The 24,406-nt window shown below is 48.8% G+C and overlaps 1 protein-coding gene across 4 annotated transcripts in view; it reads right to left on the bottom strand.

Moving 5' to 3' along the window:
• The window catches only part of SPIN1 (spindlin 1), an 85,756-nt gene that overhangs the window by 3,765 nt on the left and 57,585 nt on the right, over positions 1–24,406 (bottom strand). For 3 of the 4 annotated variants that reach the window (XM_047100797.1, XM_047100783.1, XM_047100787.1), the window contains 3 exons: positions 18,368–18,621; positions 13,380–13,613; positions 3,128–8,284 (listed from right to left, as the gene is read on the bottom strand). In XM_047100797.1, coding sequence (XP_046956753.1) covers positions 8,085–8,284; positions 13,380–13,613; positions 18,368–18,621 — 688 coding nt within the window. In that variant the 3' untranslated portion in view covers positions 3,128–8,084. The remainder of the gene's footprint in view (positions 1–3,127; positions 8,285–13,379; positions 13,614–18,367; positions 18,622–24,406) is intronic. The other variant, XM_047100807.1, reaches the window with a different exon arrangement.

Here is a 24,406-nt window from a genome sequence, read left to right as displayed (position 1 = left end):
CACTGGCATGTCTTAATCACAGACCAGTGACCACAAGGTTTAGGAGCAGTTTTGGTCAACTGCCCCTTGGGGGTCACAGCTCTGGGATGGTGGCAACCACACCCATGTCATCTGGAAGAAAAGCCATCTCCCATGGCACTGCTTAAAAATTCACAACTAAAGGATGAGGGACTTTCAGACTAAGTAAGTATACCTGTTTTGTTCCTTATGCAGTTGTTGGTATATGTCCACATTTACACAACAGACTAGAGAAGACGTACGCTTTTGCCACTGTCTGAACGGCATTAAAGCTCAATTAGGTCAGAACTAACTTGCTTCTAAGTTGTAATACAGATTCGCGGGGCAGCAACGTTTGAAATGCCCGTCTTAAGAAGTTCAATTAAACCCTCTCCTCCAGATGGAGACCCACAAGTTCTAAAACATTCCAGTATCTGCTTCCTCAGGACAAGAATGTGCTCTTGGAGCCCGCACTCCGCGGAAGATGCAGGTACGCACCAGCCTCCAGTCTCTCCTCTGAGTATCTTGCTGGCTATTTCTTTGGGGCGCACATTAAAACAGAGTAAGAATCTGTGATACTTTAAGTAACACAACCAGCTTCCCTTAGAAAGTGTGTGGGGACCAACACTAATTATCCACACCAGAAACTTGATGGAAATCAAAAACTAAGGTGAGTTTTAACACCTGCAAATTTTTGTTCCCCTAGAAACCTGATCAACTTTTTAAAACTCCAGTTTGGGGAGGTGGGGGCAATTTCAGATTATAGTAGAAAGGAGAAGCAAAGCGGAGATGAAATTCATGGTGCATCAGGCCCAACGCTGGGTGGACGAGGCAAGGATCACCACGCCCCCTCCCCACCCCTGCACAGCACAGCTACTCTTCCCGGGACATCTAAAGAACACGGCATCCCTGTGTGGCTGCAGGACGCTCTGGAAGAAGACCTGCTTTCTACATTACAACAAACCGGGCCGCCAATGGACACCACCACCACACCACGTTTCTCGAAGCAGGAAGGACCCCCACGACCAGGTCCTGCACAGCAGGGTGTAGAGGACCCCCCACGACGACGCTGAGAACACAAGCAGACTCACGTGCGTCCCTTTATTCACAAAGGTCAGGGTCACAGTCTACTTCTCCATCACGATCAAACAAACTGTAGAACACCCCGCTGACACGTCAACAGTGCTTTACGACGTGTGGGGATGCTGGGAGATGCCAGTGTTCCGGGGAAAGTACCAACGAGAACCTCCCTGCTGATGTCACAGGACCCAGAAAGCGTGAGCGGAACTCAACAAAGGAGAGCGGAACATGGCAAGGCCTGAGGGACAAAGCCATCTGTGTGAGGCAGGCCCTGCACGACTCGGTGCATCCCCTCTGCGTCAGGCTCCAGTCTGCACTGCGCTGGACACAGGCGCATCTACAGGGAGTCAGGCAGGGCTCCCACTCACACATGAGAGCAAGGGAAGGGGTGAGCTGACGTGCCCGAGTGCGCCCAGGGAGGCAGCTGCCACACCTAGAGCTCTGCGATTCCCCGCCTTCCAGGGCATGAAATTTACCCGCCCTTTTATATCGAAAGAGAACATTAGGGCCACTTTAAAAATAATCAGTCTGTCAAAAGTAATGCCCTGCCGGAGCACCTGGGTGGCTCAGTTGGTTGAGTGTCTGACTCTTGATTTTGGCTCAGGTCATGATCCCAGGGTCATAAGATCGAGCCCTGCATCAGGCTCTGTGCTGAGTGTGGAGCCAGCTTGGGATTCCTTCTCTCCCTCTCCCTCTCTCTGCCCCCCTTCCCCACTTGCTCTCTACAATTAAAAAATAATAAAATAAAAAACAATGCCCTGCCAATAAGATTTATTTTCCTTGTTAGAAAGCCCACCCAAATTTGAATATAGGGCTATGGGCTGCATTGTGTCCCCTGAACCACCCCTGGGAGCCCTAACCCCCAGGACCTCAGAATGGGACTGCATTAAATGAGTTTATATGGGAGGTACCTGACCCAGTGTGACCAGTGTCCTTATAAGCAGAGGAGATCAGGACGGATACACGTGGAGGGACAGACAACCCCTTGAGGGCACGGGAGGAAGACAGTATCTACACTCCAGGACACAGGCCTCAGGGGAAGCCGGCCCCACCCACGCCTGCATCCCAGACTTCCAGCCACCAGCACAAGGACAGGGTCTGTGGTTTAAACGCCCCTGTCCCATCTGGTATCTGCTGCAGCCACCTGAGTCAATGAACACACCAGCATGCAGTGTCCTCGCAAACACTCCCTTCAGGGGCCCACCACATGTGTGATGACTCAGGGCACGACCCTTGTAAAAACAGACAATCACTAAGTAAAACAGAGAGAGGGCCAGTGAGGACAGCTGACACACATCAGTATCCTTGTGAACGTGTGTGAGTCAAGCAAAGGGACACCCGGTAACAGGTGTCAGTCTCCCCTCCAGCTGCAGGACAACACAGACCATGGGTTCCATCCCCTCCAATCTTCCAGTCCCTAATGCCTGCTCCCCTGAGGGCTGTTCTGAAGAGGACACAAACCCAGGGCTTGAGACAACTGGACCTTAGCCTTACAGGACAACCCAAAGCCACATTTGCTAAAATAAGGTCCCCATACATGACACGCAGAGTCCCCAGTGAAGAACCACCTCTAGGGACAGAGCCACTCTGCATCTCCCTGGTGGGGACACCCAGCACATGTCACGTGTATACACACACACACACACACACACACACACACACTCCTGGGCAGAAGCTACCAGATTGCTCACACACCCTTCAGAACACAAACTCAAGGCAAAGCTCTAGAGCCACTTTTGCAGTCTACACCCCAAAGTCCATTCAGAGCGCAAATTCAACCTGGACCCCTCAGCAGCTCTACGTTAGCACTGACGTTTGTGGAAGGCTTGAGTCTGTCCTGTTCACATCGTACCTGCCACAGCTGTTCCAACTCACAGACAGCTTGGAAGTTACGTGCATGTCTGATCCAGCGAAGGGCCCTGGGTAGCTCATGCGCTGTTTTGGGCGGTGCTCCAGGAGCACCCAAGTCCAGAGCACAGACTGAAGGTGATGGAGGACAGAGGTAAGAGGCGGCGGGATGCGCCCACATTGCAGTCGGCAGCCTACTCACCCAACGGGAACGGCCAGCACAAAAACGAAACGCGAGCCAGTGCCCGCACTCCAGTGTCACTGTCGCCTGGACTGGCAGGGATCAATGCGCCACCTGGTCCAGCATCCTCGCATAAAAACTAAGCAGAAAGAATGCAAGGTCAATTTTAGGCAAAATGATGTGCCAAGGCAATAACCCTAAAAGCTGAGTCAACTAAGCTGAAGGGTTTCACAGTGAGTAAGAGGGCAGACAGAGACCATCTGACAAAGTCCACAGAAATAACTCAAAGACTCACTCACCTAATTCTCTGAGACTCGGCAGCCTAAGACCGTACAAACATATGACACAGAACAAACCAATTACTGTAAAAATTAGGTGTGAGGTTGTGGTGTTCTGTGGGCATAAGAAATGCAGCTTTTGTAAGAATATGAATGTAATGACATATTTAAAATATCTTTAACTATAAAATAGTTTCCACAATCTCGAGAGGGAAATTTATATTTCTTCAGCATAATTGGAAAATAAGAAAACACTTCCTGCCCTCACTTAGGAAGCAAGGGTACAAAACTAGCCACAGAGATGGCTGGACTTTGGGTCCTTCAGATCCCTGCACTGAGGCTGGTGATCCTCCTGGACCAGACACGTGGCCTCCACGCCCTCCTCATGGGCACCACGGAGAAAAGGTGCGCCTCCCCTCCCCCCATCAGAAGTCTCACACGGCGATGGCCAAGGACTTCAGAGCATCTGTCACGCTTTACTCACCGCCAGCTCCGTGGCCGTGCCGAGAGCGGTCAAACCGGCAGGCCCACCCATGATTCTCCAAGCCGTGCAGACCTGCTCGCTGGCCTATAGACGGCAGCCAGCGACCATCAACTTCTGACGAGACTTGCTGTCATTTGTAGGGAAAAGGCTTCCCGAGCTACATGTGCAGTAGCACAAAAAGGCTGAGGTGTGGCAGGAGGAGGACGCGAGATCCGGCCTCCAGCGGGCAGGCACCTCCACCCAACCCGGGCTGGGGGGGGGGGGGGGGGTGGGGGGGGCCATTCCTGCAAGCCAACTCTGGCAGCGAGAAGGTGGCCTGTCCCACCCCAGCCTTAACCACAAGATCCTTTGGCCCAACTCAATAGGGAAACAGCAAAAAGCAAATGTGATTACAGACACATTGTGAATCTACTTTCTTCCTGATTGTAATCGCCCAGAAGATAAAACACAACACGCACCCGTCGCGGCCATTAGGCCATTACCTATGCGCTTCCTCGTCCCTGCCGTCAAGACACGGGGCTTTCCCCCTACAGACTCTCACCAGTTGGTACTGAAGTATTAACAGCATTACAGGCAATATACAAAGCAGAACTAGATGTGAAAGTATAAAATACATATTATTTAATTCTATTTAAAACAATTCAGTTTAAAATTTTATGATAAATTTTCTCATTAGCGGCGAATCACAAACTGAATATTTTGGACTAGTGAATGTATTTGGGATATTGATCACTGCCCCTCTCCCCTCGGGAATTACTGAGTGTTACCATTCAAGTAAAAGTCGGACTTCTTTCTGTCTCTGCATATATCTGACATTTACACGTGGTGAAAGGATCTTAAAGTAAAACTTTAAAAACTTTTTCAGAAGCAGGTTTAACACATCACATTTTGCTTATGAGCACAAAATTTACAGTCAGAAGTTGCACATAAAGGGTTTATTTTAAATGTTTTAAGGATAGGATAGAGTTACATCATAATTATAAAAATTACTTACAGAATTAACAGATTTATATTGTTTATACTTCTAAATGCAGAGAACAGGGAACTGTCTACACATTGTATAAAATAAAATTAAAATTAAAAATGAATTCAAGCTTGAAAGATGAGGTCATTTACCTAATTTTAAAATGCGAACACGAAGACCTCTGAACTATACACATTCGTTCAAACTGCACTAACGGTGGAAAATACAAAAAGCGCAGCATTTCCAAGGAACCACAGACATTTCAACCATAATTATTTTCTGTTATAATAATTGTTCCTGTTTTGTCTTTGGAGAACTTTCTTTTTTTTTTCTTTTTTTTTTTTTTTTTTTTTTTTAAGACAATCAGCTTAAGAATGTTTTCAGGCACTACAATTTGTGACAATCAGAACAGTCTTCTAATGGGTCCACAGCGTTCAGAGATTCAAGCCCAATGCACTTCGGGGTTTGGCACGTAAAACAATAATAGGAATGAACTCTGGCTTAGAAGTAACTGTGAGAGTTTCAAGAATGCACAGTCCCTTCAAATGCTGCACGACAGACAGGGCTGGAAAATCACCTTCTGCTGGCACTACACTGCTTCACCAGTGCATCTGTATCCTACAACCACTACAACAGCACAGGAAGCAAATATACAGACAGCTGAAAACAAATAAAAACAAAGATAGAAAACAAAAAACCTAAATATCTCTCACATGCAAGTTCAGTTAGTTACATTGAACATCCTACTTAGAATAGAGCATGCAAAAAAGGATGGTCTGCGCTTAAGGTTCTCCTCTGAAGCTTCACGTGGCAGCCAGACGTCACACGCACACGACACAAGAACACTACAGCAGGTCAGTGAGGAAGGCCAGGACATTTTATACAGGTTCAGGTCTTGTGCGGTCACAAGTCCCGTGATAATTTTGGAAACTAATGTTGGGCTCCCAGAACAAGGAACCAACATCCCAATACCAGGAAAAGGCAAGCAATGCATGCAGATCGGAAACGTGAGCCTAAAACGAAGCCTGAAATCCCGGGCAAAGGAGTGGGATCAGTCACCACAGAAGTGGGAGTTAAGCCGCCGAAAGAAAAGAGAATGGGGCAAATAAAAGAAAACAACAAAAAACCCCTTCCCCTTCCTTCCGCCCTAACGGCAATACATGGAACGCTGACTAAAATGAGGACGCCAATCACGTGTCACATTCGTCTGGAGAGCGGCAGACCGTGTGGTACTGAAGGTGCTAAGGGTACTTGCAGAAAAACCACAAAGCAAGTCAGTAAGTGATGCCGGAGACGCCTCCACGGACCCGCCCCGCCGGATGCTGCCAGAGAACACCGGTTCTGCAGCCCAACGCCTCTGTGCCGCGCTCACGCCGCGCACACGCCGGCCGCACCCACCCTCCGGGCACGCTTGTCCACTGGCGCTCGGGGAGCCGGGCTCAGCCTTGAGATTCCCATGCAGGGACTCTTAGAAGAGCCACCAGGAAAAGAGGTGACAGACGTGCAGCAGGACACCTGTCCGAGCAGGAGGAGCGTCTGAGACCAGGCACTCGGCCGCAGCCCGAGGTGAGGTGAGGCGCGGCACGCCACACACCGCGGACACCGGGCGCTGCACCAGAATGGGGCGCAGGGCTACCATCCAACAGCGCGACAGCACGCGGACTTCCCGAAGGCAAAAGCGGGGGCCACGCGAACCACACGTGGGGAGGCCTTGAGGTACAGGATCTCCAACGCTGAGGCCACGTGGCCTTCTCGTACTGGACTGACAACACATGCACTCAACCTTCTGCCCAAAATGCAGGGAAGGTTTCCAACCTCCGCAGGAGACTGGTGTCACGTACTGCCTCTCTCCTAGCTGCCAAACCATCAGGGCTCATCCGACACAAGGCGACAGATGGCCATGCCGCCACTACCCCCACTTCTGCAGTTCTACTTCGGTTAAAACGACCTTGCGGGAATAAGCCACGGAAGCTGGTGCGGTGACGGACCCCGACGTGGTAGGGCCCACAGGACGGGAAGCGTCCACATCCACAGCACACCGGGGGCAAGACCGTAACAGCACCACAGAAGGTGTCAGGGGACCGAAGCTGTCATCTGTCTAGATGTTCTTTGTGGGGAAAAGCCGGGGAGGAAAGCCTTCTGACCACAATCACGTATCAGTAAGAACGGTAATAAAAAAAAGTGTCCCAGAGAACTTGTTGGAAGGCAGCAATGCCATTCTTCAACTTGAACTTCTAATACGAAACCACTAGGTTCTTCCAGGAACTTACCACATACACACAAACCACTGACGCACTGCTGCCTCTCAAATCCATGTACTAGAATGCAGACTGCGGACTCGTACAAATAACAGACCAGTTGTGCCGTCCAAAATACGCCCGCATCACACTGTGTGGACCAAGTACCTGGGCTTCGCTTTAAAAAAAAAAAAAAAAAAAGTACAGTAAAAAATGTAAACAAAAATTTACAAAGCTTAGAATTAAAGGCAGCTTTTTACCCAGATTCCTGTTTTGTTAAATTCTAATGTGGGTCCAGCAACTGCTCACCAATGATTCATGTTTGGACTCACAGTTTAAAGCCTCCAGACTGAAAAGGTGTCTGAACTTCTGACTTTGAAAACAAGCTGAACATCCCTGTGTCTCCTGTGCCCACATTTAATTTTAAATAAGCAGCAGTAATATGCTAAGTATGACTGACTTCGGACAAGTACTCCTGTTAAACTGGAGAATATTATTTACCCCCCGCCCCAATCCACAAAGAAATGACTGCCAATTAAGTGTATGTGTGCGCGCGCACGCACAGATCTATGTGTGTGTATATATTACATATGTACACACACAGATATAGATAGGTAGATATAGATACATACATATCTCAAAAAAGGCAATAACAAAAATACCAAACTATGCTTGCATTGTGGCGGCAGAGTCGGAGAGCGCAACAGTGGCGGGGAAGTGGGGAAGATCTACTACAGTTTGAAATGACTATGGGGCTAGCCTAACTTGTACCAAACTTGCCTGTTAACTCCCCTCCAGACAGACAGACTTCTTTTAAGAGGAAGGAGTTCCTTACACAAAATGCTTTGTGTTCACATGAATTTGTACTATTCGGAACAAAACCAGTTCTGCTGGCAGAGATTGTGGGTTCGCAGGGACATTTAAGCTTTCATTAAACTGGAAAGCAATCAAGTCTTTATGTCTACAAATTATACATTTAATAGTTCCACAAATTTGGCGAAGTCCATGATGCCATCTAGGACGTTTTCACCAAATCGTACACGTAGATATGGAAGTCGTCATCAAACTTGATGAAGTAGACGGACGGTTTGGCCTCCACTTGGTGGATGACCATGCCAGTCCTTTTAGAGCCGTCCTCTTTGGCATATTCCACTTGTTTGCCTACCAGGCTGTCCACAACTTCTCCTGGTTCCCTTTCTGCTGGAGGAGAATCATCTGCATTAAACAGGGGAGGAAAAAGAATTTGAAGTCAATTTTTCAGTATGTACCAACTCATAGGTCTATTTTAATAATAATTTTTTTTTAATTTAACATTCCCCCCACTTTCTTACACCATACACAAAAATAAACTCGAAATGGATGAAACACTTAAATGCAAGACAGGAAGCCATCAAAATCCTAGAGGAGAAAGCAGGCAAAAACCTCTGTGACCTTGGCTGCAGCAACTTCTTACTCAACAACTCTCTGGAGGTAAGGGAAACAAAAGCAAAAATGAACTATGTGGACCTCATCAAGATAAAAATCTTTTCCACGGCAAAGCAAACAATCAGCAAAACTAAAAGGCAACCAATGAAATGCAAGAAGATATTTGCAAATGACATATCAGATAAAGACTTGGTCTGTAAAGACCAAAATCTATAAAGAACTTACCAAACTCAACACCCAAAAAACAAATAATCCAGTGAAGAAATGGGCAAAAGACACGAATAGACACTTCTCCAAAGAAGACATCCAGATGGCCAACCGACACATGAAAAAATGCTCCACATCACTCGTCATCAGGGAAAATACAAATCAAACCCACAATGAGATACTACCTCACACCTGTCAGAATGGCTACAATGAACAAATCAGGAGACTATAGATGCTGGCAAGAATGTGGAGAAACGGGAATCCTCTTGCGCTGTTGCTGGGAATGCAAACTGGTGCAGCCACTCTGGGAAACAGTGTGGAGGTTCCTCAAAAAACTAAAATTAGAACTACCCTACGACCCAGCAATTGCACTACTAGGCATTTATCCATGGGATACAGGTGTGCTGTTTCGAAGGGACACATGCACCCCCATGTTTATAGCAGCACTGTCGACAATAGCCAAAGTATGGAAAGAGCCCAAATGTCCATCAATGGATGAATGGATAAAAAAGATGTGGTGTGTGTGTGTTTGTGTATACACAGACACAGACACACAGACACACACACACACACACACACACACACACACAAAATGGAGTATTACTCAGCAATCAAAAAGAATGAAATCTTGCTATCTGCAACTATGTGGATGGAACTAGAAGGTATTATGCTAAGCGAAATTAGCCAGAGAAAGACAAATATCATAGAACTTCACTCATGTGAGGACTTTTAAGATACAAAACAGTTGAACATAAGGGAAGGGAAGCAGAAATAATATAGAAAGAGGGAGGGAGATAAAACATAAGATACTCTTAAATACAGAAAACCGAGGGTTGCTGGAGGGGTTGGGGATGGGGGAGATGGGCTAAATGAGTAAGGGGCATTAAGGAAGACACTTGTTGGCATGAGCACTGGGTGTTATACATAGAGGATAAAAGACTAGAATCTACTCCTGAAATCATTATTGCACTATATATGCTAACTTGAATGTAAATTTAAAATTTTTTTAAAAAACTTAACATCCCCAATTCATCCTGATTATCTAGACCCAAGAGTCAGCAAACTTTTTATTCAAGGGCCAGACAATAAATATGTGAGGACTGAAGCCATGTGGTCTCTGTACCAACTACTCGGCTCTGCCTTGTCAAGTGAGAACAGCCTCAGAGAATATACAGATGAAAAGTGTAGCTGTGTGCCAATAAAACTTTATTTACAAAAACACTCTGCCGCCCCCCTCCCACCCTCAGGCCGTAACATGTGAAGGATTCTGAAAATCATGACCAGAAATCCCTGAGGCTTGTGTTCAATTACAGCTGTGACTGCCTGAGGAGGTGAGGACCACACCAAGGAAAAGTCCAGGGAAAAACCTAAATCCACAAAACTTCTTAAAAGTAAGTTGGAGTTCCTTCAAAACAGGCCTTCAGAGCAGACAACACCTACAGGGGGGCGAGAATACGCTGCTCAAACTTCTCCCTGGTCTTTTCCTGCGAATCCTTAAAGTGTCTTTCTCCTCCACCTCATTCCACTGCACACCATCGTCCCAGCCCAGGTTCAACATAAGAGACTTCTGCTCTGGAAACAGGTGCCAAGTGAAGCCCCTCCCCAGCCCAGCCATGACAGGATCTCTGAGGACCGTGGAGGCAGTGCAACTCTCAGACGAGCCCCCCCGAAAGCCTGAGTGCTGGAGAACACCGTCCTGAGCCTGAGCGCATAGGGGCTGCGAGGTGTCCCCGAGTGCACTCGGAAGGACAGCCAACTGTCCCCTCCAGCAGCGAAGACACAGGGATGGGGCTGGGAGGTTCCAACTCCACCTCCAGAAAACTCTTCAGGGCCCGAGCAAGGCGAGCCCCTCTCTGTGTAGCCCGGGTCTGGCCCTGGAGCTCCGCGCGGCCCGCTGGCGGCCCGAGTGCCCAACTGCACTAATGACGGTCCACCTCACTGGCCACCGCAGGTCCTCTTGCCCGAGGACGAAATCCTAACCCTGCTACTCTGACCACCGCGCGACACAACGCCAAAGTATGACGCTATCCGATCTGAGCAGGGAAGTGATGCTGAACCCGAGGCGGAAGTCCTTTCTTCCTCAGCAGCAGCACGGGCCCGCCCCGCTTTCGGGGCACTTCACGTCCACAAAGTTCCAAGTATGTGGTTACCAGGCACGCCACAGCAACTGAGCCGAGAGGTGAGGGGCTCGCACAGAGGCCGCCCCAGCAGGGCATCACCACGGGTTCCAATGGTAACTTAATTTCCGCTCTCGCAATGCACGTAGCGAAGAGGGGAGAGACGCCGGGGGGGAAAGAGGGGCTGGGAGACACTGGGGATGGTGCAAACGCCTTCATAGTTTCCATCAGCAAGACAGCAGCTCTAACAGGGATACTTCTCTACCAAAAAATTAAAAATCAACTTCATATAGGCTAAAGAAATGCTTTTATTTTTAATTTTTTAATGTTTATTTTTGAGAGAGACAACATGAGTGGAGGAGGGGCAGAGAGAGAGAGAGAGAGAGAGAGAGAGAGAGAGAGAGAGACAGAATCTGAAGCAGGCTCCAGGCTCTGAGCTGTCAGCACAGAGCCCGACGTGGGGCTCGAACTCACGAACAGCGAGATCATGACCTGAGTGGAAGTCGGATGCTTAACGCACTGAGCCACCCAGGCGCCCCAGGCCAGAGAAATGCTTTTAAAGAATGCTCTCATGAGAATTAAGTTCCTGCTATTTAAATACTTCCTGTTACCACCCGTGGCAAATGTACACAAGGCAGAAAGTCAGGGCCAGATGAGCACACGTCAGAGCAGTTTCCCTGACTGGCTCGTTGGCAGAACTCAGCAACAGGGATGGTTGTGACACCGCTCATGTATCGTGCGTCCGCCAGCCCCATCTGTTCAGGCCCAGGCACCTCTGTGTTGGAAGAAAGGCTAAAGAGTACTTTCAAAAAGAAAAGGCTGACCCAAAAGTGAAATTAAGAAAATAGTTCCATTCATAGTAGCATCAAAATGAGCAAAATGTTTAGGAATAAATTTCACAAAGGAAGTACAAAACTTCTACTCTGAAAACTACAAAACACTGTTGATAGAAATCCTTAAATCTCAGCAATGGCAGTATAGCCCATGCTCGTGGGTCAGAAGGCGTCACGGTGTCAAGACGGCAGTTACCCCCCAAGTTATCAGAGCTTCGACACAATCCCCGGATGAATCCCAGCTGACTGCTTTGCAGAAATTAACAAACTGATACCAAAATTCACGAAATCACAAAGGATCCCGAAAAGTCAAAACAATGGTGAAAAAAGAACAAAGTAGGGCTCAACCCTTCCCAGTGTCCACACTGACTCCGGAGCAGTGTGACCAAGCGCCGGACGTACGCAAGCACAGCCTGGGGCGACGAAGCACCGCTGAAGCCCAGCGGCACCCCCCACACGTCTGCAGCCAACTCCCTCTCAACAAGGCGGCAAAACCACCCAACAGGGGAGGGAACAGTCTTTCCAAATAATGGCGCTCAGACAACATGCAGGAGAATGAAGATGGACCCTCTCACCACATCGTAAAAGTTAGCTCAAAATGTATCAAAGACCTAAATAGAAGAACTAAAGACCCACAGGTAAGAGCGACACCTACAAGACTTTTAGAAGAAAACAAAGAAGTAAATCTTCAGAACCTTGAACTTGGTAAAGACTATCAGAGAAAACACCAAAAGCACGAGCTACAGGAGAAAGAATAAATTGGACTTCGTCAAAATTTAAAACTTCTGGGCTTCAAAGAACACCATCAAGGAAGCAAAAAGAAACCGACAGAACAGGAAAAAGTGTCTGCAAGTCCGACGTGTCAGGAGACCCGCATGGAGAACACAGACCCAGACAAGTCAGTGACAGACAGGTGGCCTGACTGAACAGGCACACAACACGAACAGACACTTCTCCAGAGAAGACACAGAAATAGCCAACAACACGGGAAAAGGTGCCCGATGTCTCTAGCGATCAAGGAGATGCAAACCAAACCCATGACGAGCTAGCATTTTGCAACCATGAGGACAGCCAGAGCCAAACATCAGGTAACACAAAGGGGTGAGGGTGTGAAGCAATCAGAACCATCACACATGGTCAGAGCATGTGCAGAATGGTGCAGTGGCCTTGTGAATCAGTCCGGCGGTCCCCCACACAACACAGCAGTAACCACAGACCCATCAGTCCCACACCTCTGTGTCCACCCAGGAGAAGGGAAGGCAAACATCCACTCAGAAACCTGCGCACAAAGGTTTATAGCAGCATCCTTCATAACGAGCAAGAGGCGGGCGACAGCCCATACGTCCATCAACAGACGGGTGGATACACACGCATAGATTACACTTGCACTTGGCCAGTAAAGGAATGAAGCACCGACACATTACAACTTGGAGGAGCCTGAAAACACTGCGCTGAGTGAAGGAAGCCACTCACGAAGGAGCCCGTGTTACATGTTCCATTCACCCCCACATCCACAATCCAGGACAGATCTACACAGAAAGCACGTTAGTCTTGGCAAAAGGTGCAAAATTTCACAATCTACACTCGGTGCAGGACTAAAAGAATCATCCCTTAACCCTAGTAATCAAAGTAAGAAAGATGAATCTACAAAAAATAATCAAATATCTTGTTCTAAAATTCAAGTTCCTTTGGAATTATCAAAAATAAAAGCTGACAATCCACACTTACTTGAATCGGGCATGATGCGAAGGTCGCCTTCTTTATAATCATCTAAGAGCTGGTACATGTACAAGACGGGGTCCTTCTCGTAGGTGATGTAGAACCACGTGTTCATGATAGGGGCGCGAGCCAAGACCATCCCCCTCCACTCGTCCTTGGAGCCATCCTCTGTCTCAAACATGTGCTCCACTGCCTTTCCGATCATCGTGTCGGCCAGGTGCGCGTCGCTGATTCGAGAGCTCGCTGGGGACAAGAAGCAGACAGCGGTTCACACAGGATCTTACCGACATGTACTGTGTGTGAAGACTGAACTCACACAAGGCGATGGCCTGACGTGTGAGCGGCACAAGAATCAGCGGGCTGGCGCCCAGGCCCCACTGGAGTCCACAGGCTCTGGGGGTCCCAGGTCAGTCACTGCGAGAACGTGCTTTCCTTCTTTTTTGTTTTCCGAACTCAACTGCTCTTGGTGCGGTACCTTGAAATTAGAACTTTCAATGGTTCGTTCGAGGTATACAGTGGGTTTTGGTAGGTTTAATAGCTATTTTAAACTTCAAGGGGCGCCTGGGTGGCTCAGTCGGTTGAGCATCCAACTTCGGCTCAGGTCATCATCTCACGGTCCGTGAGTTCGAGCCCCGCATCGGGCTCTGTGCTGACAGCTCGGAGCCTGGAGCCTGGAGCCTGCTTTGGATTCTGTGTCTCCCTCTCTCTCTGACCCTCCCCCATTCGTGTTCTGTCTCTCTCTGTCTCAAAAATAAATAAAAACATTAAAAAAAAAAAAAAAACCTCAAGATAATTCTAGGCTTGCCTGGAGCTGCAGAACAGGAGCATTCCCACGCACTCCTCACCCACCTTCCCTCTAGTAACACCTTCCATGACCACGGGGCAGTTATTCAAACTAAGAGGTCACCCTACCCCAGGCCTGAGGTCTTCCTCTGGGTCTATAATCTGTTTCCACAGCAAGCCAACTGCTCCTGGGCGCTACACCACACTGGGCTGTGCTTTCGCTTGGAACGCCCCAGGGCTTTCACTTCAGCATCTGAGTAACTGCTTCTCAGTGCCGGCCCAGCGGCCCTCTCCCTTCTGCCTCCTGCCAGGGCCCTGCCTGCGCGGTCTCCTCCTCCTCCAGGTCTCCTCCCAGGGGCTCTCCGGGACCAGGAGTGAAAGCCCGGCCAAGACCATTGCCTCCTCCGGCTTTATTCGTTAATGGCATTCCCCACCATCGGCAGTCGTCCTGCTTGGCCCGGGCACCCGGGAGGCAAGCACAGACCCCTTCCGTCTGCTTTCCGATACCAAGAGCACTGCACTCCGACACCCGCTGTACAAATTAATCGACGGCCCTGCCGTGTTCGTTAAGGGGCAGGTGGAAAATCACAACCTAACTTGTTTTTAATACTGGGAAAATTACAGAAGGTCCTAATGATTTTAAGGTTTCTCTGGTCCTCGCATTTTAGACAACTGTCTTTTAAAAAAAAGCACTTCTATTTTACTCATTCATAAGTGCTTTTACTTCTGTTAAAATTCAAAGGAACACAGAATTTCTGAAGATACTGCTAGCCAATTTTATCAGAAGGACACTCTAAACACATATGGTGGTTCTCTTTGCTTACATATGCAATAACTATCCAAAATTACACAAAATTCCCCAGTGTGCACTAAAAGCCCACTCGCGTTTCTTCAGAAGTTCTCAAACTTTTTGATCTCAGGACTCCTGTATAATTTTTGAGGATCTAAAAGAGCAATTCTTTACATGGATAGCTACCAAAATCTGCTACTAGAAATTACAAGTAAGTCTAAAAATATTTTTTAAATACTTACATAAAGCATTTTTAATAAAAAATAACCATATTTTCTAAGAAAGATTTAGTAAGAAGAGCGGGATGATTTTACATTTGTTTAAATCTCTCAATGTCTAACTTCACAAAAGGAAAGCTAGATTCTCCTATCGGCTTCAGCATTCTGAAGCATCTGTTACACGCTCTTCTGGTTGACATATGAAGCCCAGCCTCACAAAGATGTGTTGTTGAAAAGGGGGAGTATTCTATTAGTCTTGTCAGATAATTTCAGATACTCTTGTGACACTACGTCACAGCTCAACAAGCTTGTTAAAGGTTAACCGCACGCAGAATCTGAAATCATTATCAGTAAACCTGTCACACTGTTGTGTTAAAACTCACTTATCTCCAAAATACATAAAGAATTCCTACAACTCAACAAAATCAAATAACCTGATTGGGAAACAGGCAAAGGACCTGAACAGACATTTCTACAAAGATGACAGACAAGTGGCCAAAAAGCATATGAGAAGGTGCTCGACATCACTAATCACCAGAGAAATGCAAACCAAAACCGACAAGAACAACTGGTGTTGCCGAGGATGTAGAGAAATTGGAGCCCTGTGCACTGTGGGTGGGAATGTGAAATGTTACAAACACTGTGGAAAACAGTACATGGGCTCCTTAGAAAATGAAACACAGAATTTCTGCATGATCCAGCAATTCTGCTTCCAGGACTATCCTCAAAAGAGAGGAAAGCAGGGGCCCGAAGTGCCTGACCGCCATGTTCATGGCAGCACTCTCCACAACAGCCAAAAGGTGGAGGCAACCCAAGCAGAGCGACGGACGAGCCGAATGCGGGGTCGACACGATGAGTACCGTTCAGCCTCGAAAGGGAAGAAGATGCTGTCACATGTTACGTGGGCGAACCCTGAGTACACTATGCTGGGAAAGGAAGTGGTCACCAAGACAAATATTCTATCTAATGGTATCTAATGTGACCCAATTCATAGAAACAGAAAGTAAAAGAGCTGGGGGGGGGAGGTGGGGAACGGAGCAACAGATTTACAAGATGAAAACGTTCTGGAGATTTGCTCCACAACAACCTGAATGCACTTAACACTAACTGAATTCAACACTTAAAAATGGTCAAGGTAGCGAATTTCACGTTCTGTGTTTTTACCGATGTCACAAGCCTCCTGACCTCGAGGGCCCCTGACCACACATGGGGCACCCATACACTGTGCCACCACAGGCCTTCAGGCCGGGTCCCCTCCTTAGCTTATCGCAAACAAAACTGCAAGTACAGTCTGATGTACAACCTGAGGCTGATCGTGAAAGACGGTTTCCTTCCTACGTGGAACGTAAGCAAAGGGCAAATAATCTTCCAGACTGAAGCATGCGAGAAGTACCAGAATTAACTACTCATTAAATTCAGCACGTGAAATACTGCTGGGTTGCAATAGACGCCTTTGGATTTCCTTTTTAAAATGCTTTGCTTTTTACAAAAACAAGCCTGATCTCCCACTGGAAACAGTAAAAAAAACCATTAAGCAACTCAAGTCCATCGCCAGAGATACTTATAGATTTGGGGGTATCTTGGTTTGATCAAATCACGTTTTTACCAAGAGGAAATGACCTCCTCTGTCCTATGATGACAGAAGAGCTCACACAGGCCAGCAGGGCAGTCTCACCCCAAAAGGGACAGACTAAACATCTAGATCAGAAAAAGGATACACGACAATGACTTAGTACAAACAATGGATTTGAAAGTCTAGGTATTTTTTGGGGCGCCTGGGTGGCGCAGTCGGTTAAGCGTCCGACTTCAGCCAGGTCACGATCTCGCGGTCCGGGAGTTCGAGCCCCGTGTCGGGCTCTGGGCTGATGGCTCAGAGCCTGGAGCCTGTTTCCGATTCTGTGTCTCCCTCTCTCTCTGTCCGTCCCCCGTTCATGCTCTGTCTCTCTCTGTCCCAAAAATAAATAAACGTTGAAAAAAATTAAAAAAAAAAAAAGAAAGTCTAGGTATTTTTTTAAAACCTGAAGGTAAGACTCTTCAATGTTAGTTTCTCACACTGGAAATAGGCTAACGTCAAGATCAAGAGGAAACAGAGGATGTGCCTCGTGAGGAAGGAGGAAGGTCCAGTGGCACCAAGAACAGGTAAAGACGTGACAAATGCCAGAGATGTAACATTACACAGTTACCTTTGATAATAATAAAGACATGAAGATTTCTGCGAAAACAGAACTGTATTTACACGGTATAAATATAGACTTAGCATCGTCATCTAAAGGGAAGGCAAACAGAAAACTTGCTGCTCTGGCAAAGAGTTAACTTGCTAGGGAAGTACGTGTGTCCCAAGAACACAATGGCAAAAACAAAGGGACAAGGGGACAGAGTAGTTTCCCCTCTTGACAATCTGGCCCCACACTTCTACCCACAAGTCCACATCTGCTGAGACTGGGTTTGTTAACACAGAGGCTTTTCAAGACAATTCCAAAAGCATCAACCAGCGCTCAGGCATGAGCAGCATGGCCGTGGTAAGAAGAAAGCACTTCAAAGTGAACACTCTTTAAGAAAGTAACGTTAACGTGGGTGCGTCCTACTCATCCTAGAAATGGTATTTTACCTTATCTTTAAAAATAAAATCAGTCGTTATTATTTAACTGACACCTTAAGCCTTAAGGAACTAAGCTATATAAGGGGACATATTTGTACAATATTTAAGAAAAGAAAGGGCCGTTCATTTCCACATTGTGCAAACAACCATCTAAAGAATGCAGAATAAAGCCCACGGGTTTGGGCTGCTTGAATTTTGGCTGAAAATACAGTTATCACTTATGTGATAACACACAATGAAAGATATACTTCACATAAGGATTCTAAAGTAAGTGCATAAGCTACTATAATCTGATGAAAGAGGTACACAAGATATTTGAGCTAACAAGAAAACATTCTTACCCATCAGAGTCCACATGAACAGTGAGCAAAACGTGGGAAATAATGTTAGAAATTATCAGTTTGTCAATTTGTTCAGCAATCATTTCACACATCTTTACACCCCTGACTTGAACTGTGGTTTCAGGTGACTGACTTAAGAGTATATCGGGAGTGCCTGCACTCCAGGAAAAATAAAAATACCAATAATGCAAAAGAATAATCACAAAGCAATCACTTCGACAATTATTTGTAAAGAATACAACACACAAATAGTAAAGAGAACTTACCAACTCTATCGGGGAGGACTTCGAGCGCAGATACTCTTTCATCTTTATTAAGTTCTAGTCCATAAACACAGTCAAATCCATCGTATTTTATAAGATACAAAGAAGGATTTACAGGCACCTGGTCCAGAACGGTTCCTTTCCACTGGGTGACAGGGCCATTCCCCTCCTTCCACCCATGCTGAATCCTGCAGCCTACGATGTTCCTCCGGGGCTGGGAAACGGGTTTGCTCGGCCCCACACTGCTCCGATGTTTTCTGCATTCACACATAACACACGTAAGGTATCATGTCAGAAGTACACACCCCGACCCCCAACCCTACTGCTAGCGAGCATGCTCTCCGGGTCCAGGCGCCCCCAGGGGCCCTCCGGGTCACCGTGTGCACACGTCCTGCTCCCTGTGCGCCCTGTGGGCAGGTGCAGGAACAGCACTTTGCCACAGCAACTTCACCCTGATATGGAACACGAGCATCGCTTTCTCAACTGTGAGTTTCTATTACTGCAGTCAACTCACAGTGACCTCGGTTAATCATAGATAGAGAAGGGCTGACCGCATAAAATACGCATACATGCACACGGCTTTACAGAACATGAACCCGCTTCTCGTCAAGCAGAAACGTGCAACTGTTCAATCTCACCCACTGTGGCGCCCACATAATGAGCCCCCACCACCTTAATCAAGGAGAAAAAACTAGACCTTTAACTTCTCTTTAACCAGCAGTCCAGGCCGGCTGGCATCCAGGCATTACACCGTTAGTACTTCTCTAGGAAACAGACTCTGACTTGAATTTTGAAATTGTAACTTGAAACAAGACTTGAATTTTGACAAACACTTAATGTATTATCAAAAATTATTGGAGCAACACCAAACCACATTCTTTCCAGATTATTAACAATTGGAAAATCTACATGCAACGTTTACAAGCAGCCCACGTGGGTCCTGGTATCAGGGAAGGCATCTGGGCTCCACCTAGGAGTCGCGGACAAGGGACCAAGCTGGGTGTGGACAGAGAGGACGGCCAGGCCCCGGGGCACTGCACGTGCTCAGCAGAGATCTCTCGTCTACACCACGAGCGAAAGTCGTAAGCGACTGGCATACACACAAACTTTGAAAAAAACAATTTATTGTAGGCTGTGATATTTAAAGCTACGATGTACGGACTTTCAAGGAGGCGAGCTGGTAAATCTAGAGTGTGACACAGAGGAACCTCGAGGGCTGCCCAACGAGGTCCGCATCTGTTGGCGCAGGCCTTTCCTCAGCAAGAGGGAGATCATCCCAGATGGAAAACTGCTCACGTCGGGTGGAAAAGGGCTCCCAAGGTTCTGAGCGGGTTTTCTGCAGGCGCCCAGCAGACCTGCCTTCCAGGAGGATGGGGTTCACAGGCTAACAAGGCGGGGGTGGGGGGGGGGTGGTGGCTGAGAAGGGAAGACCCCACAGAGCCCTGCGGAGACAGAGGGGCTCGGAGCTCTGCAGGGGATGGCCATCCAGGGAGCCACAGCCCTCCTCACACATGGGGCCCGCGAGGACAGTGGCACGGCTGCACACGGATGACATGAACAGTCGGGAGGCACACCCACAGGCCATCCACCCACAAGGGAGGGAGATGGAAACCGTTCCCCACGGCCAGGCACACACCAGAGGCCAGAGCAGGGAGTGAGAACCAGAAAGGAAGCCGTTTCAGAAACGAGGACTAACCCAGAGGAGCACGGCCAACAGATGCGGCGGGGCCCGCCTGGGAGGACACGACACAGCTGTGACTAATGGACACGGGCTCCTAGCTGTTGTAGGACATTAGGACACTGACGCAACTCACGGAAGACCCCGAGAGAAACAACACCCGTGTGCACAGGCAGCCCTGGGAAAACAGACCCCACCTCTGACGCGAACATCCTCCAGTTAAGACAAATTCTTTAAGGAAAAGAACATCTTGTGGGCATCCAGGCACGAGGACCACATCACGGGAGAACGACACAGTGACACTGGGGCCACCAGACAGCAGAGTTTACGGTTCTCGGCAAGGGGAACGTGAGCCAAGGCCTGCACACTGACCGCAGAGGCCCGGGAGGTTACAGGACGGTCGCGGAGAACCGAGGAGCGCCCGGGAGCTTCCACGGCGGCCCCCCGCCGGCCCTGGGTGCGTCCCCACAGCTGCACGAGGAAAGGGAAAGAGAGGGATGCGCAAGGCAGGGCCACCCGCCGGACAGAAGAGCAGCTGGGACAATCGCCCTCCCTTGGATGCACGGAAGAGGCAGGGCCAAGAGCTCACGTCAGCGCTGCCCGCCCAGGAACTCGGCAGCAGCCACCGCGAACCTCAGCCCTCACGTATCGCCGGGAGAGCACAGGGATCTTCAGCATCATGTGTCTCCTCAGACAACCAATTACCATCTGTGAGATTTCAGCAGAAGTCCCAGCGATGCATGCTGTGTACAGCATCAGGCTTTCTTCACAGCAAAGGAACAGGCTGATTCCCAACCTCGCTGACTAAGGAATGCAGTCACATGCACCGTTTCCTAATTCACACAAACATTCCACCATTACTACCAAAATTATAAGCAAATACAGCATTTCTGCCAGTGTGACGGTTTATCTAAATTTGTCACCCTGGCTGGGTCACAGTACTCAGCTATGTGGTCAATCGTTACCCTAGACGTTTTCTGTGAAGGCATTTTTCTAGAAAGGCAACCTGTAAATCAGCAGATGGCCCACCATAATGTAGCTGAGCCTTATCCAATCAGTTGAAGGTCTTAAGAAAAAGCGTTCTCACAGGAAGCAATTCTGCCCTGGGACCGGAGCTGCCACACCAGCCTCTGATCTCTCTCCGTACGTGCACAGGCACACAATCACCACGGTCCTGGCTTTCTGGAGAATACAGATCACAACCAGAAGAGCTTCTATCCTGGATTCAACCCCTCAACTAGCAGTTGACCAATCTAAAGACAGCTGTGCAAAATTACCCACCCCATTTCATTTTTCAAGAAGCAGACGTCACTCCCAGCACAGAGCCCAACGTGGGACTTGAACTCACAGCTGTGAGATCGTGAGCTCAGCTGAGCTGAGATAGAGAGACGCTTAACCGACTGAGCCAGCCAGGTGCCCCTCTCTTACGTTTATTCTGGATCCTTCACCCACTGTCCCTTCCTTAGCAGAGGAACACAGCACTTCTCGGCCTCTCCTCCATGATCCCACTCCCCTGACACTGCTCACCTTCCAGAAGGCCTCAGACCAAGCTCTCCTGAATTAGGTAAAACAGACACGCTTGAATTTCAGCCTCTCTTTCGAACCGACAGATAAGAAACAAATGTTTCTTCACCTTTTCTTGAACCGTGTCTCTTTAATTAACAAGCCTTCCTCTATCGGCCGTAAACGTTCGCTTCCTCTCCCGATTCCTCTGTGAGCTCTGCGGGTCGGCCTCGTCTGGGTGCGGTGGTGCCGCCCGCAGACTCCTGGTTAGCTCTCCCGCCGTGTGTGACCCTCTCTCATGCGGTCAGTGCTCCTCAGGTGCCCGACAGTCGCCGGCGTTCCTGTGCTCCGTGCCAGCCGAGACCACGGCGTCTGGAGCGCGGGTGTACTTCTTCAGGCCCAGCTGGGCCCCGACGTCTGAGCAGGAGGTGTGGGATCGGAGAAGCAGCAGTGACCCAGGGGGCTGCAGAGTGGCCGGGAGCGGAGCGAGCAGAGGCCTCGGGACGGAGACGAGGGGCAGGCAAACCTCCTCCACGGCTGGTTTCTCCTCCGGCCACCTCGGCTGCAGCCAGCCTTTGCAGTCTCCAACCCGTACAGACTCCAGGGTCCACTCTGGATCCGCACTTTTCGGAGGGCTTCCTTTTCAACTCAAAGTGGCAGAGAGCTCCTCAGCTCAGCTTAATTTTTTTTAATTTTTTTTTTTTTTTTTTTTGAGAGACAGAGAGAGACACACACACAGAGCGCAAGCGGGGGTGGGGGTGTGCAAAGAGAGAGAGGGAGACGCAGAATCCGAAGCAGGCTCCGGGCTCTCAGAAGAGCCTGCTTGGGATTCTCGGTCTCCCTCCCTCTCTCTCTGCCCCTCCTCTGCTCGCTCTGTCTCTCTCACGAAATAAACAAACTTAAAAGAAATTAAGGGCTGCCTGAATATGGCGCCGCGGACCTACATTCTCCCTGGATACACGTGTTCGTAACAGCCCTCGAGCTCGTGTGCGTCCCTGCGAAGAGTCTAGAGGGCTCTCCAGGCCCAGCCTCCAGAGGCCGACACACACACAGCGCTGCCGCAGGCGGACGGCAGGCACCTCGCTCCGGGAGGACGGCTGAACTTGCCGCCACGCGCAAATAAAGGGCTGCACTGAGTCACGATCCCAACGATTCGAGGAGGACAGCACAGAACGCCAGAGGTACGCACCTGTGAGCGCGTTGCTGGTTCTCTCCACAGCCGCCTCTGGGAACAACGGACAGGCCCCCGGGCTCTGGAGGGATGCGCTGCTGTTGGTCCTCACGACTGGGACCGGCTCTTCTCCTACGCCCATGGGGATGCCCCCGGGGAGCAGACGGGGCCGGCCAACCCCTCGGCAGAAAGCCACTCTCCCTGTACGGCAGGAGCGGATTTCCCCACGAGCCCGCGTAGCTCTCAGATGGGCCTCGGAGGAGACTCTGGCAGGCGAGCGACCACCCGGAGCGTGTGGGCAAGGCCCGGACCTGGCGCCAGATTCCTCGATCCCAGACCTTCCAGCACACGCTCCGGGCCGCCGCTGCCCCAGGCACCATACCTTAGGGAGCACCAGTCAAAACCAACACTAGTTTCCACGTACCCATGTTCCCCAAAAGGTAAGCTGGATTGCAGGGGCATTTTCTGTGCCTTGCCGGACACTTTAAGGAAGTCTGGAACACACCCCGCTAATTGTTCTGTCACCCAGAAAAGAGATTCTGTGTTCAAAGCACATCCTCCTCCCCGGGACTGGAAGATCTTATTTTGGTGGTCAGTATTTAAAGGGACCACACTTCTTCAGCTTCAACCAGCACCATTCTGCCGTGAACCAGGAAATGCCACTCACGCACCGTGTACTATGTTGCACAAATTAATTACTGACACTTTCCTTATTCTATTTAGTACTGTCTTCTAAGAGCAGTTCCCTTACTCGTGTTGCAGCACATTTCAGAAGAAACTACTGATTGTATCAACATAATTGTCTTTTTACGAGATGCACACCAGTAAGGAGAAGTTTTTCTGGTTCCTGTTGCTTAACAAAAGTTGTACAGCTGATGCTGCCATTGCCGGCTCAAAATGACGATATAAAAACAAGATGGGGAGTCGGGGTTCCATCCATACACTATGGGTTCTTTCATTACTCTGTCCCAGAGAATGCCAGAGCTGTCTGCGGCAACCTCCCAATGCCAAGGCCTTCCAATACACTATTCACTTCCTTGGTGTAAAAAGCACTTAAAAGTCGATTCAAAAGTATTATTCTTTTTGTCCAATTTAAGACAGCACCACACTTCATGTAGATGCCTGCTTCACTGTTACCTTGTCTGTGTAACCTGCTTTTCCAATGTGAGACAAGCAACCACTCCACGAGGAAGCACGGTGTGGTGGTTGTGTGCTCTAGAATCCTGCTGTCCCCTCTGGGAGCCCTGGCTCAGTCACTTCTCAGCTGCATGACCCCAAACTGGTCAGTTAACCTCTTGCATCAAAGGGCCCAGGGTTCCTACTTGACAGGGGTGCCATGAAAAGTACCTGAGCCCACGCCAGGGACTCCAGGAGGAGGAAGGGAGAGGAGGAAGAGGGGGGACAAGGAGGATGGGAGGGGGAGGAGGAGGGGAGTTGTCTCTGTCGCTGTTGCGGTCAGTGACTGGTACTTGTGATTTAACAAATGGAAAAGCACTGGCTGGAAATACCTCTACTTAGTGAGTAACAGCCCTGGTCCATTTCTCTAAAAACACACCAAAACCCGTCGTGTTTTCTGACAGTGCCTTGAAATGGAAAGGCATCCACTACTCCAACTAGGGAAGACAAAGAACCGGATTTCTGTTTGAAGACTGCAACAAAGAACCACTACGGCTAATCTCGCCTGAGATCC

This window comes from Lynx rufus, unplaced genomic scaffold (assembly GCF_022079265.1).
Source record: "Lynx rufus isolate CCGP_SWC_20201006 ecotype Redwood Valley unplaced genomic scaffold, mLynRuf1.p SCAF_10, whole genome shotgun sequence".
In the NCBI taxonomy this organism is placed as follows: Eukaryota; Metazoa; Chordata; class Mammalia; order Carnivora; family Felidae; genus Lynx; species Lynx rufus.
This window is presented reverse-complemented; position numbering and strand designations above follow the sequence as displayed.